The sequence below is a fragment of the Mizuhopecten yessoensis genome, unplaced genomic scaffold (assembly GCF_002113885.1).
Source record: "Mizuhopecten yessoensis strain PY_sf001 unplaced genomic scaffold, ASM211388v2 scaffold10603, whole genome shotgun sequence".
NCBI classification, from domain to species: Eukaryota; Metazoa; Mollusca; class Bivalvia; order Pectinida; family Pectinidae; genus Mizuhopecten; species Mizuhopecten yessoensis.
The window spans coordinates 832,871-852,039 of NW_018408629.1; the positions used below are offsets into that span (position 1 = coordinate 832,871).

The 19,169-nt window shown below is 36.4% G+C and overlaps 1 protein-coding gene across 2 annotated transcripts in view; it reads right to left on the reverse strand.

Annotated features, from left to right (window-relative positions):
• The window catches only part of LOC110461352, a 28,873-nt gene that overhangs the window by 3,292 nt on the left and 6,412 nt on the right, over positions 1-19,169 (reverse strand). The window contains exons 4-20 of one of the 2 annotated variants that reach the window (XM_021514795.1): positions 18,394-18,542; positions 17,681-17,795; positions 17,150-17,314; positions 15,542-15,652; positions 14,907-15,029; positions 13,928-14,191; positions 13,495-13,618; positions 10,162-11,338; positions 8,556-9,735; positions 6,947-8,325; positions 5,861-6,551; positions 4,506-4,622; positions 4,009-4,325; positions 3,715-3,819; positions 3,223-3,379; positions 2,801-2,984; positions 107-1,707 (exon numbers count right to left, since the gene is read on the reverse strand). In XM_021514795.1, the coding sequence (XP_021370470.1) occupies positions 107-1,707; positions 2,801-2,984; positions 3,223-3,379; positions 3,715-3,819; positions 4,009-4,325; positions 4,506-4,622; positions 5,861-6,551; positions 6,947-8,325; positions 8,556-9,735; positions 10,162-11,338; positions 13,495-13,618; positions 13,928-14,191; positions 14,907-15,029; positions 15,542-15,652; positions 17,150-17,314; positions 17,681-17,795; positions 18,394-18,542 (7,959 nt within the window). Of the gene's footprint in view, positions 1-106; positions 1,708-2,800; positions 2,985-3,222; positions 3,380-3,714; positions 3,820-4,008; positions 4,326-4,505; positions 4,623-5,860; positions 6,552-6,946; positions 8,326-8,555; positions 9,736-10,161; positions 11,339-13,494; positions 13,619-13,927; positions 14,192-14,906; positions 15,030-15,541; positions 15,704-17,149; positions 17,315-17,680; positions 17,796-18,393; positions 18,543-19,169 lie in introns of those variants that run through there. The other variant, XM_021514796.1, reaches the window with a different exon arrangement.

Genomic DNA, 19,169 nt, shown 5'->3' on the forward strand with positions numbered 1-19,169 from the left:
TGTGAATTCATCATTTTTACTTTTGATTTTGCTTTGATATAAAGATTACTGATGAAAAGAGACACTGCATAAAATTGACTAGGCTATCTACAAGCTGTGTACTCACCCCCTGGACTGGTCCCCAATGAAGTCAGGTAATGAAGAATTCCAATTTGAGAGTCTGAGAATCCATTCCTCCAGCAACCCGTCACAGCGCGTATCTCTGTGATGAATTCTGAATCTGTTAAACAGTCGTCTGTTGAATCTTTTATGTGGAATCCTCGCGAGATCTTTGGAGGTGTGCGGTCAATCAGTAACGACTGTGAACTGACGATCCTGTAAGTGTTTGTATCATACCACGCTCTTACGTATATTATGTAATTATGTTTGTGTAAGAGCGCGTTATCACTATCAACGCAATGAGCAACACTACCCTGCATTCCAATGTCATGCCACACGTCCTCAAGAAGCGGATCGAATACACCAGCACCATACTCCAATCCTGCTAATCCCATACTCCACTCCATCCGTATGATGTTCAAAGTAGACTGTATTGGAGAGAGGATCCAGTTAGCACTCAAACACGCCGAAGAAAGCGAATGAAGAGTATTAACGCCAATATTGTTTCCACTAAACACACTCACAGTCTGATAGGAGGAGTTTTCAGTCTGGTTACAAGCATTTGACTCTACAGAAGAACACTTCCGTCCAAGGGGAGCACATGTACAGTCTTTGTTGCAGTAGTGGATATCGCATGAATGTTTCTCAACTTTAAGAATGCCATAGTCACCGTTCACATCAGTTTGAAGTACATGCGTGGTTACTCTAGTAGCTGACGTCACTAATCCAGCATTGTTTTCCGCTATGATTGAGAGAATGATTTTACTGTCGACCTGCAGCTGTATATCAACAGCAAAATAACCGTACTGAACGTCACGAGGTTCTCCGACGTGTACAAGAAAAATGTTACCAAGGGATAATTCGTTGCCACTGTATGTCTCTCCTATAGTTATATAGTACATTTTGATGTCTGAATCCATGTCCTCAAATCCACTCCAAGTTGTATTGATTTTAGTTGTATTATCTTGTGTTCTCCACGACATATCGTCGCCGAATCCACCAATGTGTGGGGGAGTAGAGTCGACTAGTAGATATCCACTGGTGACAGACGTACACAATCCAGCAGCATTGCAAGCTACAACTGTCGCCTGGTAACGGTCGCCGCTGGTTAGCCAGTGTTCTGGTTTAAGTAAAATGGTCGTGTGGTTTTCATTAAAAAGTTCTATGTCCTCTATAAACGTGTGACCGTTATGGTGAGTGGTGACGGAAATCTTATGTCTTATAATGGGAGATTCGTAGTCTTCAAACATCCAGGAAATTTCAAGAAAAGAAGGGTCCCATTGCGTAACAGTGTCATTTGAAATGTTAGCTGTACTAGAAGTGAACACGGGTGTCTGAATACAGACTGGCGGGGTGACGTCAACAACGAAAACGTCTGAAGTCACGTTGGTGTTCAGTCTAACCTTGTTGTATGCCCAAACTGTTACATAAAGCGGTGATAGGATTGGGAGGTTAAGGCCAGTGAAAAGGTGTTCAGAGGAAAGGTGTGTGTTTGTCAATGGATGCACGTCACATGCAGGGCTCAGTGTGCTGCTGATGCAAACCTCGTAATGATCCAGATCGGAATGAGAGTCGTGGAATCCAACCCAGAAACCTTCCAAGTGAGAGCTATAAAGATACAGGTAAGATAGTATAGGTGTGTAATTCGCGCATAATTACAATATAAGACCTTTACAGTTTTTGACAGGGTGCTATTTTAACGGTTTCACGAAACTTGTGTCCGTTTGGGAACTCTGGTAATGATGCATTGGCATTTTGAGTAGTCAACACTACGCCTTCTGAAATGGTTACGCGAAAACATGTACAACGTGTTATTAAATACCTCAATTATATAGTAAATATAGTAACAAGAAATTATCTCAAATCATATTCTGTTGTTTATGGTATTTATAATGCATATACGAATGTATTATTAAGATCAATTACCCAAGCCGTTACTTTTGCTCCTGAATGCCAATTATCGTAATTTATATAACTTCAGTTAGGTCAATATATAATTATTTCGTTATATACATGAAAACCTACATGAAAACATTAGAAAAGAATATACAGTGTAACTTAGTACTGGTGATTTAATTGTGATCCATGTGGAAATAGGACATGCTAGTTTGAGTAATAAGGGGATTTAATGAAAACAATGCTCTTTTATATGGCAATTTACTATAAGTTAATCGATTTGTATGACAAGATTCGTACGTACGAATTTTAAAACTATATCATTTAAAAATATGGACATTTTGATCGAGTAAAGTAAAGAAATAGTGGATATTTAATCTCTTTTCGTTCAATACCATAAATAGCATATTATAGCAGAAAGGTGATATATTTCACAGTAAATTCCGTCATACGAGTGCAATATATATGTGTTTGTTTTTAAAAAGGAAAACAATTACATCTTCTATTCACAATTTTTTTCTAAACAGTAAAACGACGAACATATTGCTACATTCAAAACGTGCGGGAATTTGTAGCTACTCCACACGATTCAGTGATTTGCTGCTATTATCTGGCAAGATCCCCAAACATAAAATGATATCAACTGTGTAATTTAGTAAAAACAATAATGTATGTAGCAAAGGTAGCAAAATAATCAAATAATCCTCCGTCTCCTCGCCTGAATTTGAAATTGAACATTTCCGGTTTTTCACTTTGTATAAATGTAATAAACATACATTTTCTGCAATGTTTTGTGTCTATATACCTCTGTCCTATATAACGTTGATGTCCATCTGATCGTCCTACCAGTACCTGGCCATGTATTGGGGGTGAGTGGTCGACCAGGACTCCGTTGGAAGTGATGTCCGTACACAGTCCTGCGGCGTTACAAGCCTGCACCGTCACATAGTAGATAGCGCCCTCTTCCAGGGGTACAGACCACGTGAACTCTGTCCATGAACATATTATACAAAGAAAAGTCAGAAGACACAAAAATAACATCCCAGTGAATAAATTCTCAGAAATGTATCATTAGGCCCAAATAAGGTACTGTTGTGCAATATATGCAAACTTAAATATATATTTTTTTCAGATTTCAACCTGCGTTTATGGTCTTCCTTACACCGAACACACAAATTCTTCCTGTACAATGATAAAAAAATACCGTAATGAAGAGGTGAATTTTACCTGTTCTCAAACCCACATAAGTTAAACGTTTGACGTCCAGATGAAATGGTTTGGTTCCAAGTCCAATTTTGTAGTGCTCCACACCAGACTCAGGATCAGTGAATCCCTCCCAGGAGCACACAAGATGGCTCGCATAACGTTGGTATGTAAAACCATTCTGTTTGAAAATTTAAATATACATTTGAGAAAAGGACATCGATTCTGGTGAAGATAATATTGATATACACACGTTCCTTTCCCATTTAGATGTTTAACTAGAGACGGGGTGATATGTACTTCATATGTTTCAGGTTTTGCTTAATTGTAATAGTTTCTATTACGAGATCTGTCGTTTTCTCATGGTCCTGTTTATCTTTCTATACTTGTTCCATGTTTTTGAGTAGAAAAGACCTTATTGATTAATAACTTCGGTATTATTTGTGTATTGATGACGATCGTCTAGAAATATGATTACTAAATTCTGAACATTTAAATGAAGAACATAATACATACACTTGTGCTGGGGCCTTCTCTCACAATTCCTGGTAAGGGCGGAGTATTATCTAGGAGGAAATACCCTGACCCTGCTAGCAGTGATAATCCAGCTCGGTTGGTAACCTTAAACAATTAGCATAAAATTGTACATATAAGCATGTTTGCATGTCAACTAATTATTAGTATAAATGATCTTTTTGTCCAAGCAAGTCGCACTTTTGATAATGAGCACACCAAATAACTTGTCCATTAAGATTGAATTATAATACTACCTTCCTTAGCTGGTATACACGTACATGTACCTTCACTTACCCGAAGAAATGCGTAATATGTATGGCCATGCTGAAGGTGTAGATTGCTGAAGTCAAAGAAGAAAGAGGAAGGATCTACATGTTGGAAGGAGACAACGTCTGGTATATCTGGATAGTTGCCAATAGCAACCTCGAAATGCTTAATTCCTGACTCCTCGTCATAGAATCCTTCCCAATGGAGAGCCATATTCTGTAGTGTGGTCACGTGTCTATGCACGTGCAAATCTCCAACAAACAATGTACCTCTGACTGGAGGCGTATCATCAAATAGCACGCCGTCAGAGATCGCTGTGGTGGTCAGATTGACTTTGTCCCTGGCTTAAACGACAAGAGAATATTTGTTACAAAAACTATGTATTTGGAAAAGAACATTCATGAGCATCTTAAAGACATCATTTTTTCAAAATTACGTGTTGCATGCATGCTTTTATACAAGAACATTGTTACATCATTTTGTCCATTACTAAAACGAATGAGAGTATAGATACATTGAAATACCTTCGACCATGGCGTAGTATACTATCCCTGGTGTCAGACGTTTGTTTCGTAGTAGAACTGTTTGTTTTTCTCCCACTTCTTTATATGCCTGGGAATCTTTTCCTCCGGGATATGATCCTTAGTAAGTAGAGAAAATATTGATATTTCAGCATATGCTAATGTTGTGTTTAACAATGGACACCGTATCAATAATGATATAGCCGCGGTTGCAGGATAGATAATGCATATCATGACAATGCTTATTTTATATTAAACATGTTGATGAATCGTAATAATATCGATTATTTGTCAAAAGGTTATGTTGTTCTCAGTAAAATATTTGCAAGCTATCCAGTAATATATCAAGGTAGTGCTCAGTATCCTAAACAGTGATCAGGGAATATACACCTGTACTGTAGAGGTTACCAGAGTTCATTGGATAAAAATTGCTGAGTCGGAGTCACTGAGGCGTAACCAAATCATGCAATGCAGGTTGCAATACAGGACCTGGGAGGTTCACTGGTTTCAGAGGCTGTGTGCCAGGGATAAAAACATGAGCTGTGTGTTTAATAATGTAATTTCACCAGGGATCTGTGCCCAAAGTTAATATCCAAGTCTAAGCTGTGTGCTAGATTTGAGCTGACCTATGCTACTTTGAGAAGCTGTGTGTTGTGACCACCTCAGTGGGGTATGGGAGTCCTGGAATGAAACAGTAGAGAGTGACATGTGTGCTCAGTCGTATATGTTTATGTAATTCATGTACATTTGGTTATATGCTTAATATATAAAATAAGTTGTATACTATTGATAGGTCATTGTAGAATAATTTCCTTACATAAAAAGAATAAGAAATTGTTATAGGAGATAGAGATTGATGAAATGTCATTTATGTAAAATACAAATGTAAAGTATAAATCCATGGAAAACGAACTTGGGAGTTTTACTCTGTAACTTTGTAGGCGACCTTTTGGTACGGAGTCATTAGCAAAGGAATGACCCTATGCTAGACCAATATTGGGAGCAGCAGAGTCCATGTGTATCCTCGAGGGTATGCCGTAAAACCTGAGGAGCAGTATTCGTGCAGGACTAGTATAACGGACGGCGTCAGGATGGAGCCAACCAAAGACAAAGGGTTCCAGAGATAATGGTTTTCATGCACATAACTAAATAATTATAAGGAAAGAATCTGAGAGTGAAAAGGTGTTTTGTATATTGAATTTTTCTATATCCTGATGATTTTGTATATATGTCCAGGTGAACACATGTGTTAATTTATTTCATGTCGTTGTCTTATCTTTTTGCTACGTTTTAGGGTGAGCCCCAACCCAAAATTATTTTATTCATTGACTATGTATGCTGATAGTGAAAATACATACCGATTGCATATCTGTACTGAAGCATTCCAACACCGTGAGCGGCAAAGTTGTCATAGAAACCTTCCCAGGAAATAAACAAGTCACTACTATCAGAGATGTACCCTGCGTCAGAGTGTATGGTCACTGACCCCAAACTTGGGACGGTTTCGTCTATTATCAAACCGTCACTGCAACCTTCGACTTTTTCAAAATGTTCCACAAAGTTCTGTCTCGTCCGATTACACGCCGGACTCCTGGCACAGATGTAATATTTACCCTCATGAAGGTTTAACTTTCCAAATGAAACAACTCCTTCACTTGTTTCTGCGTACACAAAGCAATTGATGTCAACTTCACAGGCATCGTTTGGGATTTCTTTCTTCGTCATCAGGTACCAAGTCACATCTCTGTCCTGGAGCCCAATCATGAACGCGCCAAGCTGCAGTTGGTTTCGACTGTAATCTAACTCATTATCGTGAATGTTATTTAATTTCTCGCCAATATTTGAACTGAATATTAATAACTTCAATTCAGAAAAGTCAACTGAATTCACGTCAATGTCATACACAATGTCTTTAGGAAATTCATTTTGATGAAATTGTACCTGTAAAGGTTCGCACTTTGTTATTTCACTTCCGGAATGACAAAATGTTTGCAAACAAATGAAACGTTGTGCAAATACATCGGTAGACAACTGCACGCAAGCTGTTATCTGTAATAAATTAATGGTTATGTCAATCACACGTACAAAGCTGAATGTCGGAAATGTCAACGGCCTAATAATAAAAGTCATAGAAACAAAATCATTTTATTGAAGTAATTTATCAAAGCATAGTAAAACAAGGAAATTGGAAAATATGAAGTAACACAAAACATCAATGGTATGTTTTAAGCTAAACAAAAATCTTTTTTTTCTGTGTTTAAGCCTTTCTAAAACTGCAGGTAGTTTAACATAAGAAAAAAGACAAAGTACCACCTCGTCCACACAAAAAGGCATAATCCGAGCCTATAATCGATTTAAAAGAAGGCCACAAGAACTGAACAGACAACAGAACAAAAAGAAAGAGATATATGCCCCCTCCCTTTTAAGAAGTGTACATATTTTACCTCATGGTTTGGTGCTGGTTCTACAACATGTGTGGTCCAAGCTTGTTGCGAAGATATACCGCTGCCATCATCTGCGATTCTCCACTGGTAAAACAAGGCATTCGAGTCCCCTATTCTAGAGCACCGAACCTCGCCCCAAGACACATTGACATTACTACAATTGTTGGAATAATCCATGATAACGGCTTTTAGTGATTCCGTGTCTGGTACAAGTTCTATGCGGAAGCCATCGGAAACAACTCCAGCTAGACATGTTGTTCCGAAACATGGTCGGACTTCAACGAAAACATATTTTTCGTCCGTAATTGAACTTGTCAAACTCATATTCCGCGTGTTCGCAGGAGTGATAATTGTTTCAATAACACTCGCACTGTTACTGTCTGTTTCGTTAATAAACAAAGATATCTCAAAGTGTGTAATGTAATCAGAGTATTTTTCCACCTGCCAGTGTAGCGATATCGGAATGTCTGCAAAATGGTAATCAACGTCCTCTTGGCATCTCAATATATCGTAGCTCACATTCGCGGCGCCTCCCAACTGATTTGAAACTATCACAAATACCGGACGATAAACAAATGGCGAAAACGTAATACGGCCAGGTTTGCTTTCGATGAGAACAACATCATCACTGGTAATGGCGACGACGTCACTTAACTCTTCAGGGTACTGCACTGTATAGTAATAGGCGACGTGGAATATTTGGTCACATGTTGCAGTAGTCCGTAGAGATGTGTCGTTTTCAGGTGGGTGCACAGTCCATTGACACACGAAAGAATTACTAGTACACCCTGGTCCATCAAAGACCGATATTGCGTTCACAACATCATTCTCAGAAAGTACTTTGAACCCATCCGATGACGCCAGCGCCGTGCCCGCGCTGTTGTTTACTCGCAGTACTGCAAAATAGGTATTATCTTTGGCGAGAGATGCATTACTTTGACAGATGAAGTTTTGATTCCCCACTGTCAGGAATTGTTGGATGTCGTCGCTATCTGGACTGCTACCTAGACCGACCTCGACAGTCACGTTTGCCATGTGATCGGATACACCGGCCCACGCTACACAATACTCGGTCGGTGAAAACGAAACATCTTGGTCGATGTATGGTTCTGCTGTTAGTCCAGGATGTATATCTTTCACTGACCCGATGCTTGGTCTATAGATTGTGGGGATGTAAATAGTTTCGGTCATAACAGTGCAGTAATAACCAGCAATGTTGAACACGTGCAATTCGACTTGTAATGGATAATTTACGTCCATTATCAACTCCTGGAGATATTCCATAGAAAAGACAAAACACTCAGAGATGTTTGAGCAGATTGTTGTATCCAATGTTTCCCAAGATGAATAACCTAAATTTCCATCATTTTCCTGAAAATCTGTTGAAGATATAAAATAGAAAAGGAATCATTTACATGAATGACAGTAGTTTAATCACAGAACACTTACTGTTCTATTAAATATAAGCTGACAATTTCTGTTTATTGCTATACATCTTATGAACCTGCCACATTGTTGTATAATAAATGTATTATTTTGTAAACAGAAGTAAAACCAACTATATTCTTATAAACTGGCTATTTTTAACTTTTTAACATAATATACTCACGAATCCTATAGGAAATTAATGAAACTTGTTCTTGTTGTTCATCGTCTGTAAATGTATTTTGGTTCAAGTTGATAACGAGATGAGAACCGTTCTGAGAGGTTTGTAGTGACGACGGACATATAGGCGACGATTCGTCAATTACAACAGGACCAAATAAGGCTGTAGAGGAAAGACCGGCTTTGTTTAAGGCCTTGATGAAGATGTAGAACTCTGTTCCGGTAGTAAAGCCAAGATGACGTTGTTTGAAGAAAGAGTGGTTTTGGACAGATTGAAAGTCCTGAAGGTCTGGCGAATCAGCTGAGAGACTGGTTGAGCCAAATCCAACATACACTGCATCGAGTGGTATGATGTTTTCCAGGAATGACCATGTAAGCCGAATAGTGTCAATAGGAAGGTAAAACTGATGAAGATTTGTCAAACTGCAAACATCAAATGTCTCTGTTGTGCTATTTTCCAATGATAGCAGGTTAAGCTCAAATCCATTTGTAGTATCTGTACATGGAACAGAACAAGATGATACTCCAGTTATGTTAGTCCTTGTAAGCTTTGCAGAAATGAGCCATATGTCGTGATTGTAGCATACTGTGTGTTTACTAGCTCTTGCTTGGGAGAGTGTCACATCAGTTATTTCCGGAGGAGAGTCACTTTTTCTGAAACCATCAGAACATATGGCTGAGGACGGTTCCATGGCACGATTGAATGCAAGAACGGTAACAAAATATTTCCCTTCAGTTTGTATTTCAAACTGAGTTGATGTTAACGTAGTATTTTTATACTGGATATGTCCCGTAAAATTTTGCAGTGAAGTCATTTCATGCTTTTGGGCACATCTCGTTGCAAGAGCTACTCTGTAAAATTCAATTCCACTTTCATGGTCAAGGAAACCATGCCAGTGAACATGAATGTATGACCCGCTTGTATAGTCAACATCGGCTTGATCATCTGTTCCTTCGTATACAACGCCATCTTCCGGCGGCGATTCGTCAACATGCACGTCAACAGAAAGAGAAGTGGTCAACAGAGCCGCATTTGTTACCTCAATCTCGTACCGGTACATCCGGTTGTGGTTACCTATATGTTCGTTGTTAACGGTTAATGTATCAAGGTCAATTCTGAAGTGGAAATACTGACAGCTGCCAACAAATGGACATAAACAGAGCTGGGGTTCTTGGCACGAAGTCTGAAAAGAAATATTAATGTTTGTAAATAAATATTTTTGCATTAGAAAGGTATGCCTTTGTAAAGTAAAGTATTTGAATCAATCTAATAAAGGTTATTAAGATGCTTTTGTTCATTATTATTTAAATATAAATCATGATAAATATATATGCTAATTTACACAATCAAAATGAGATAAACGTAAGGAGTTTTATCATCATTATGTCATAACTTTATCGATGTGTGTTGTTTAGTTAGTGAAATTAAAGATTAAATAGATAATACTTTTACTGCATATTGTTATGCATTTTTAGCTTTTATTAATACATTTCCGTTTCATAAGCTTTTTGATAAATTTTATGAAAGTTTTGAAAAACACATTCTTGAACTTTATTTCAGTTATAAAACCACGGGAACTTGAAAAGCTATACAGCATGTTAAAACCAACCTCGGGGTCGGTTTGTCTGACACCTTCAGCTCCTTGTCCTAGAAGTGTTTCCGGGTCGGTTTCATAGAACCACCAGAGAACCTGTATAAGCCCACTGTGTGTGTCGTATGAATCAAACTCCAACTGCATTCTAAACAGATCCGTGGAGTTGTGAACAAACAATTGTTGGTGTCCTTCCCGTACTAACCAGGCGTTAGATATTACTGGAGGACTTGCGTCAATAAAGACTTGAATAGATTCATGAAAAGCATTTCCTACAATGTCACTAGCATTTAACATGAATATATATATATCACCATCGACAACTACATGTGGTATGCAAACACTCTGAGAAGAAACGTTACTGATGCTATCAGAAGATATTGTAATGTTTTGACCAAAAGTTTCCTTTGTAAGTTCATAACTAAACATGCTGATTCCGTGTACGTTTGGCGTGCCCGTAACAGGCAGTGTGCCCATTGTTTGGTCGTATGCCTGCTGCACGAGTCCATGGCCATCCGCTTGTATGGGTCTGAGAGGGTTAAAATGTACGAACTTATTGTTATAGTACCGGTCACGCCAGCTGACACATACATCACGGTGTGCAGTTTGCCATGTATAGTTTGTATTTACTGCAGCCGACGATACATGCAGCTTATATGTTGAGTCGACTTTGATCAACGATGAGTTGTCGTAGAGGATGAATCGTCGAGTCTGTCGGACGTTATTTGCAACGTCCTTGACCTCTAGCAAAAGGCCATATAGGGCGGGTTCATGTTCAGGTAACTGTAGGGATATCATAGAATTCTGTATCATGTCTATATCCGTCGTACCAGCTACCTTTCCACTGTCCATGAATAAGTTGTGACTTCCGCTTTCTTTTACGTCATGAATCGTTAACCGAAAAGACTCGATACCAGAGGAATGAAGGGTGTTTCCCCCTGCCGGAAATGGGTCCGTCCAGCCGGAAGTAGACAAGGATATAATTCCGCTCCTAGTGATACGTGACGATGCAGTCAATGTTTCATCAGTACATGAACTGATTACACTGCAATGTTCAGGTTTAGCACTATCATATATATAGCAGAGATCGCGGTACCGTTCAGTCTTTGTATATCTCTCCGTCCGAGTTGAATGAGTCTGCATGTTCTTGGATATGAAACGTCCCCCAGCTTTTGGATGAAACCGCAAGCATAACCTAGTGAAATGAAATTAATTAAAAATTTCTCTTTGGCTAACATTTAACTGACTGTGTGGCTCTAAGTTTAACTTTCTTGTCTCGTTGAATTTATATAGGAGTGCAATATCATATTCTACATTAACGTTGAATTGACGAATGTGAAATCATTAGGTGCATTATACACTTTCTACACTTTCTGAAACGTTTTAAATGAAATGCTGATTTGTTTTGTATTCTAAAAAAATTAAACTAATAAGCTTTCGTAGGCTTCGAAAAAGAGGAAGTGGCAGTTTGGTTGGATTTTCAAAACATAATAACGAAATCTAAAACTTTGTGATCACAAATGACACATATTATTGACCCAAGATAAAATACACACATTTAAAACAGGATACTACTAATCCCTAAAAGATTTGATGATGGTTAACGTTTGACGGATCATCACGTTATTATATTGTTTGTAAGAAAGACAATCAATGCGGGGAACTATCATCTGTTAAACAGAGCGACAAATATACGATTGGCTGATTCAGGACGTATGCATTAAATCATTGCACATGATTTGTAATCTGATGATCTATATGAATCTTAAATATGTTAAAAGTAAAATATATCTTAATGGTATAATAACTTAATGCACGAACCTGTTTAAATAATGTGGTTTGTGAAAATAAATCTAAGCAATTCGTACCAACTAGAAAAAAAAACAGGTGACAAAAGACCTGTAGTATCCTTGTGTAAGCGGATAGCAGTCAGGTAAATGGCAGAGGAATCTGAGGGAAGTATGAACATTAATTTCGACTATCATACCACCAATGTGTCGCTTCTCTATTTAGATTTATATTGACCTAGATATCGACTACATAGCCTCCTCTCCCCTTCAAAGTGTAGACCAACGCATGAATAACTCTTTTAATCTGGGTAATTTTTCAAACTTTCCAACCTTTTAAGTATTATAATATAGATTCATGACTCCTGTTGTAAGGAAACGTGTGTTGTTATCGCCCCCCAGCTTTAAACCATGTTTCATGAGGATGAAACATACTACTAACGGTAACAAAATATTTTCCTTACAACAAAGGCAATATATATGTTATTGTATCGAAACACCCCATTAACATAATACTTATAATGGTCAGGAATACGAGCTTGTTTTGCCATCATGCTTCAGTTCACTTCTCGTCTACTTTTCTAGGGAGGCTCCAAAAAGGTAAATATGACGGGGAAACTCAAACGCTATATGAACGAAAGACAACGTTTGCTTTCCTCATCATGTGATCGATTTCATCCAATCAGATAAGTTGTGACATTGATGAAGATAGATTTATAACCCTTTCAACAATGGTGGTTATCTCCATTGATTATCAAATCAATCGAAGAGTCTTAACTTGACATGAAATGTGGATAATGAAAGTAAAACAAATAAAACAATTCGTGTAATTCATTTCCCCCGCTTTCAGGGCATGTTTTAGATGTGGTATGTCGTGATGTGGTTAACTGTGTGTAAATATGCACAGATCATATTCACGAGGACTGAGCCTGATACATGTCAACATGTACGTGCATAACAAATTACATTGAAATCGACCATTTACTAGGGCGGTAATTCTATGGAAATCAATCAGCCAGTCACAAGTTTGTAACCTCATTAAGTAAACGAAAATATGTAAGGATCAAATGTTTAACATTGAACTAACCCACAAGAATGTTATGCATAATACATTTCGTTTAAATTGACATATTATAAGAGAAGCTTTTGTACGAAAACCAGTCAGCCAGTCACAAGTTTATTACCTCATTAAGTAAGCGTAAATATGCACTGATCATATTCTTGATCGAACTCAGCGGGGGATAAAAAGGGATAAACCAATAATGGTCTTACTTGAAAAAGGATCAACCCTCACGTTAAGTTTGAAAGAAATCATGTTATTAGTACTTAAACCATGTTCTGTTATAGGAGGCACCCTGGCGATTGGAACTGACCTGTCGCTCCATATTTTATCTTTTACTCTCTCGTACAGATATTGTCATTTTTTAGGTACAAGGGACATCTTAATTTTAATATGCTATAAATCTGAAAAAATAATTTTAATTGCCCTTTCATATTAGCAGCAAGCATTGCCAAATCTTCTCATTATCATGTATTGAAATATCAATAACACTAGAAACATTACCTTTGGCCGTTGGACAAAGAGTGAGACACAGCTATTGTCTGGTCACTGGGAATGTACAGAGATTGTGGTGAGTCGCTGTTCGGGTCACTGTGGATAGTTTTAGTGGCTAACACTGCTTCATAGCCTACGGGAAAATGTCATAAAGGGTTGCATTACTTATTAGAAAGCTTTATAAAAGAAGAAATTCCCTTTTTTTTAAATTTAAAGCATTCATCAATCATCTCTGGTATATATATTTTTCAATGTTCTGGTATTTTATTCATTTCACAAAAAAACAATCACGCTTAATCCTAGGGTTTATCCATTGTGTGAAAGAAACTAATCAAGGAACAATATTATATTATAAATTTAATTATAATCATAACTGCTATTGGATGTAATATTTTAAAAAACAATTTTTCTACTAAATTTTAAGAATCAATCTATGGCGTACCTGTAACTGTCTTTTTCACAGTATGTATTTGGACATCAGTTATTCCGAACACCTCACTGACGACAAACGCTGGCCTCGTTACATGAGTGACGTCGATAGTATAGTCAAACGTTGTGGAGGTCAATATACTATCAATCTGGAAGTTCCCGTAGAAATCTTGTTGGTTATCACAATGTGATGATCCAACAAATGGCGACATTCTAGAAGCACCGCTTGATGCTGTCACTCGCATACTACAGCTTGTGATGTTTGGTAAAAGGTTAGCTGTAATATTAACAAAATGTATTGGTTATATGTTTAATAAACCAAATAACAAACCAAATTATCTACAAACGAAAAATTTCTATGCAGAAAAGAAATCTACTAAATAACTTAAGGCCTAAGGTTAGTGGACTGAATAAATTATTACGGCGACCCCAAAATATCCCGGAAATTTTAAAGCTTACTTTTGTCTTAATTGCTACTCCAACATAATTTATATATGGCACAGGTTTAAACTTGGAAATACGACGAGTTCAACTGAAAGGAACAAATGTTAGTTTTGCTAGGAGACAAAAAGTTAATTTCAATCGCTGCACATTCGTCATCACTTATGAACACTAGATTATTGCTGGAGAAAGTTTTTACAGAAAGGGAGATATAGCCTACACAAGAATAGGAGTATGGCCTCCGACCGTCGCGGCCACAATGTGTAGTTAATACAACAATAAGTATACAAGGACTTTTACGTATAGATTTAATAACTCTCTCCATGAAAGAACATCTATTAACAATCATCCATGATCAAATAACTATAATATTAACTGTTAAAATATTTTCAGTCGTTAAAGAATCAGTTTCTTGAGGATGGTTTCAACTGGCAAATAATGATGAACACTTCTTAGATAATAGATAATTGTGAAAGCATGCATCGTATTCGGATGCATTATTCTAACGTGAACTGTAAACCAGTTTCCACATATAACTATTAGAAACTTACGTTGACAAGTCGCACTACTGCTGTCGTAATATCTTGTAAACCCAGCAGAACAGGCGCAGGTTCTTGCGTACTCGCTGTTACATGTACCAGGCCAGCACCAACGGTTCTCCCAAGAACATTTTCCTAGACAAAAAATAACGGTTATTTGACTTTCAATTTTAACAAACGAGAGTGTATCGAAACCAATTTTCTAATTCTTCTCTTTTGTATTTGTTTATTTTACTATTTATTCATTTTATGAAATTTTTTCGATTTTGGTTTTTATTAAAGTATTACTATACTATAAGCGGAAGCTTGATAAAATTAAGTTTAAAGATGATATCTTTGATTATTGCCAACAATTAAAAAGTATTTAAGTCGATTTGCCTCAAGCCATAGGCTCAGGAAAAATAAGAAAAAAAATATTCCCCTTTAGTTAATATTATTGTGTTGACAAGTGGCAATTGAGTGTTATATGTGTAGTAAACGCTAAAGGTAACGTTGAAATTTGATTATCATGAAATCACAATGAAGGCCACCTATTCAACACATGTTATATGTTATTTTCATAGTATATTCTCAACAGGTAAGCAACATACGTAGGATAGTCCCGAACACGTGTATGTAATTTGTTTTTCATTATTAAGGAAACTTACGTGTGCATCTCGAATCGCTGTCGTCAAGTTTGTATAAATCCATGTTGGAACATTTCAAACACAAGGCTGGAATCGCAGTATTGCAGCAGGATGTCTGACAGTTTGCTATATCTGTATGTCAATATAATCAATACCAACAGGATGTCTGACAGTTTGCTATATCTGTGTGACAATATAATCAATACCAACAGGATATCTGACAGTTTGCTATATCTGTGTGACAATATAATCAATACCAACAGGATATCTGACAGTTTGCTATATCTGTGTGACAATATAATCAATACCAACAGGATATCTGACAGTTTGCTATATCTGTGTGACAATATAATCAATACCAACAGGATATCTGACAGTTTGCTATATCTGTGTGACAATATAATCAATACCAACAGGATATCTGACAGTTTGCTATATCTGTGTGACAATATAATCAATACCAACAGGATATCTGACAGTTTGCTATATCTGTGTGACAATATAATCAATACCAACAGTATATCTGACAGTTTTCTATATCTGTGTGACAATATAATCAATACCAACAGGATATCTGACAGTTTGCTATATCTGTGTGACAATATAATCAATACCAACAGGATGTCTGACAGTTTGGTATATATGTATATCAATATAATCAATACCAACAGGATATCTGACAGTTTGGTGTATCTGTGTGTCAAGATAATCCTTGCAATGCAATTTAGCTGACAGTTTGGTATAACTGTAAGTAAAGATCATCAGTACACAATAGGATCTCTGACAGTTTTCTTTAGTTGTAAGTAAAGATCATCAGTACACAAAAGGATACCTGAAAGTTTGGTAAACATGTATCTTTGTGTCAAGATAAACATTGCATTGTAAATTATCTGACAGTTTGTTGTATTTATATTTGAAGATAATCAAATCCATCTTTAAAACAACACAGTTGTGATACATAGGTGATATTAGTGTAGTGACATAATCTATACACAGCTATACACAGCAAACACGCTCTACCCATGTGTGTGGTTGAAATAGACTCTATACTGTTATGGAAGTTCCTAAAGATAGTGTATAAGGAACGTATGGCAACAGAGACTAATCATATTTGATAAAATTAAACTGTTAAACTTAGAAATATGATATAACAATATATCAAGCACAAACAAAATGAAAAATCAATTTCAGATCAAATTTAGCATGAAACCGGAATAATAACGTCATGTTTACGTCATTCTTATAATACTATGGAAACATCTGATTATTTGGAATTGGTATTGTTTGTACAAAATTTACCTGACGACACATGTTAATTTATGTTTGTTAATGAAAATTATCTTTTTTAAATTGCGATCCGTAAATGAGCTTCACAGTCACAAAAGATAATGTTTCAGTAAGTAAAACAAAATTACAGCATGACTAAATGAGAGAGTAACGCAAACATAAAGTAATGCCTAAGTGTAAATGATTTATATAATGAAGACATATCATTGAATTGGTGACAAAAGTTGCGCTTTCAACAGTTGCCATATTAAAGAATATCACATATTATTTAAATTAACGGTTTTGTCATATTTGTCTAAGTAGCGGTGGTATTTTAACTGTGACCGAGGAAATTACACTTACCACTACATGGACGACAGGTTGTCGTAACCGAGTTCGAACCTGAACAGTATGCTCCATTTCCGACAGGGCTGGGGTCATTGCAGTAACGGTACCTCCTCTTTGTTCCAGACTCACACGTTACAGAGCATGCGCCCCAACTTTGCCAACTACCCCATCCTCCATTAACTTACACATAACAAACAATAAGTATTACATGATTGTATCTTTTTGAAATGCTCAACATACCGGTTCAATAATTCTACAATCGTCAAAATAGTTTTGTATTGTACTCTAATGTGTAATGTACATCATTGACCATGAAAATCGTTTAAATATTATAATGAACAATAAATAGATATTCGATTAAAATTTTTTGATTGTTTCAAAACCATTGTTCTGACAAAATGTAAGTTAATATTGTGCAATAGTGTGTAATGGTGTCAGTTGATAGCTTTTTCATTACAGCATGAATGCACCAGAAAGTTAAAAATGAATTTAATCAAAAGTTATGAGGTACCGGTGATGATGAAGTTGATCTTTTGTAATACATACCACTACATGTTACAATCAGGTCCTTGGAATTACTATAGCTCCCGGTAACGGAACAAATTTGGCCGGAAGGACATGAAGAGGGATGGTTACAAACATACCACCGCATGTACTCTTTCTAAAAATTAAGAAAGTTAAGATTTAATTATCTTTTGTGGTCATTCATTGTTTATTCTTTCTAAGAAGATCAGTGTTTCGTGCCATTAACTGTTAACCGCAGAAGAACAGAAGAACAGAAGAACCACCTCTGTTATGATAACTAACACATTTTTTTATCCATGTTTTAATGAAGTCGACATGTTGACGACACTATCGCAGTGTATGCTAGGACGCCAAACAGCTTAATTGATACATTTTTTCAGTTATTTTTAAACTGTCATCACATCAGAATGTTTGAATCCTCTGTTGCAAATATTTCGTCTAAACTAATACAAAGTAAATTAGACAGCAATAGTAATAAAAATGATGAAGAATTGAAAATAAAAAGGAACTTACAAGTTATAAGAAGACGGAATTATATGAAACATCTTCAAGACATTAAGGTAATAAAGGAGTTCCAGAAGGCCAATATAGTTGTGATTGTAAATTAACTACCTGATGTTACAAAAAATAGAACTGATCTTGAAAAGATCTTTGAAAAACAACGGTAATGCTTTTTGAACTAAAATGTAGCCTTTCACGTTTCTATATTTTATATATCTAATAATACCACCTACATTGGACTCGACTCCGCCTTTCACCTCGTCCACTTCCTCCCATGAACAACCTGTCCGGCATTCCTCTTCCAGTTCATAAAACCAACCTCGTTTTCTACGTTTGTGAAGAAATGCATGAGCCTTTTCTTTGGAGATTATAGGAGGTTTCCCTTTTAAAAAGATAGATTATAAAGCAATCACTATGGATCTCATTGATATGTTAAAGGGCATATCTAAACACATTTAGTATTTTATCAAATTTATCAAAATAATTGACAATGAACAAGAAAATTATTTTGACATTATATGAAGATATGTATACAAAGTTTCCTGTATGAAAAAGAAGTCTCGAGTAAATCCAGTTTGTTTTGGCCAGTTTTGATTATGCTCGTTAGTGCATTTAGTGGTTTACATTTTCATTATCATCTTTCTTACTTGGAATACATTACTTTTACAATTAAGTTTACGAATTTGCCTAGATTCTCCCTGGACCCCTTTGAGGGTCTCTATGTAAAGTTTTCCTTAGTTGAAATTTTGCCCTAGTTCATCGATGTTGAGATGGAATTAAGATTAAAACAGTTCTTATAATATTATATCAAATGGCAAACGCTTTGACAATTAAAATTATACTAACAATGAGAGGGCGAAATAATTATAACGCAAGAGGTATTGCCCACCTCTATATCCAGACCAGACAATACGTTATAGTCTTCAAACATTTCTGAAACTATGTTATTTGTTTTATGAACCAAGTAATAAGGATATCAACACTTTGTAAGGAAATAAAACATGAACAT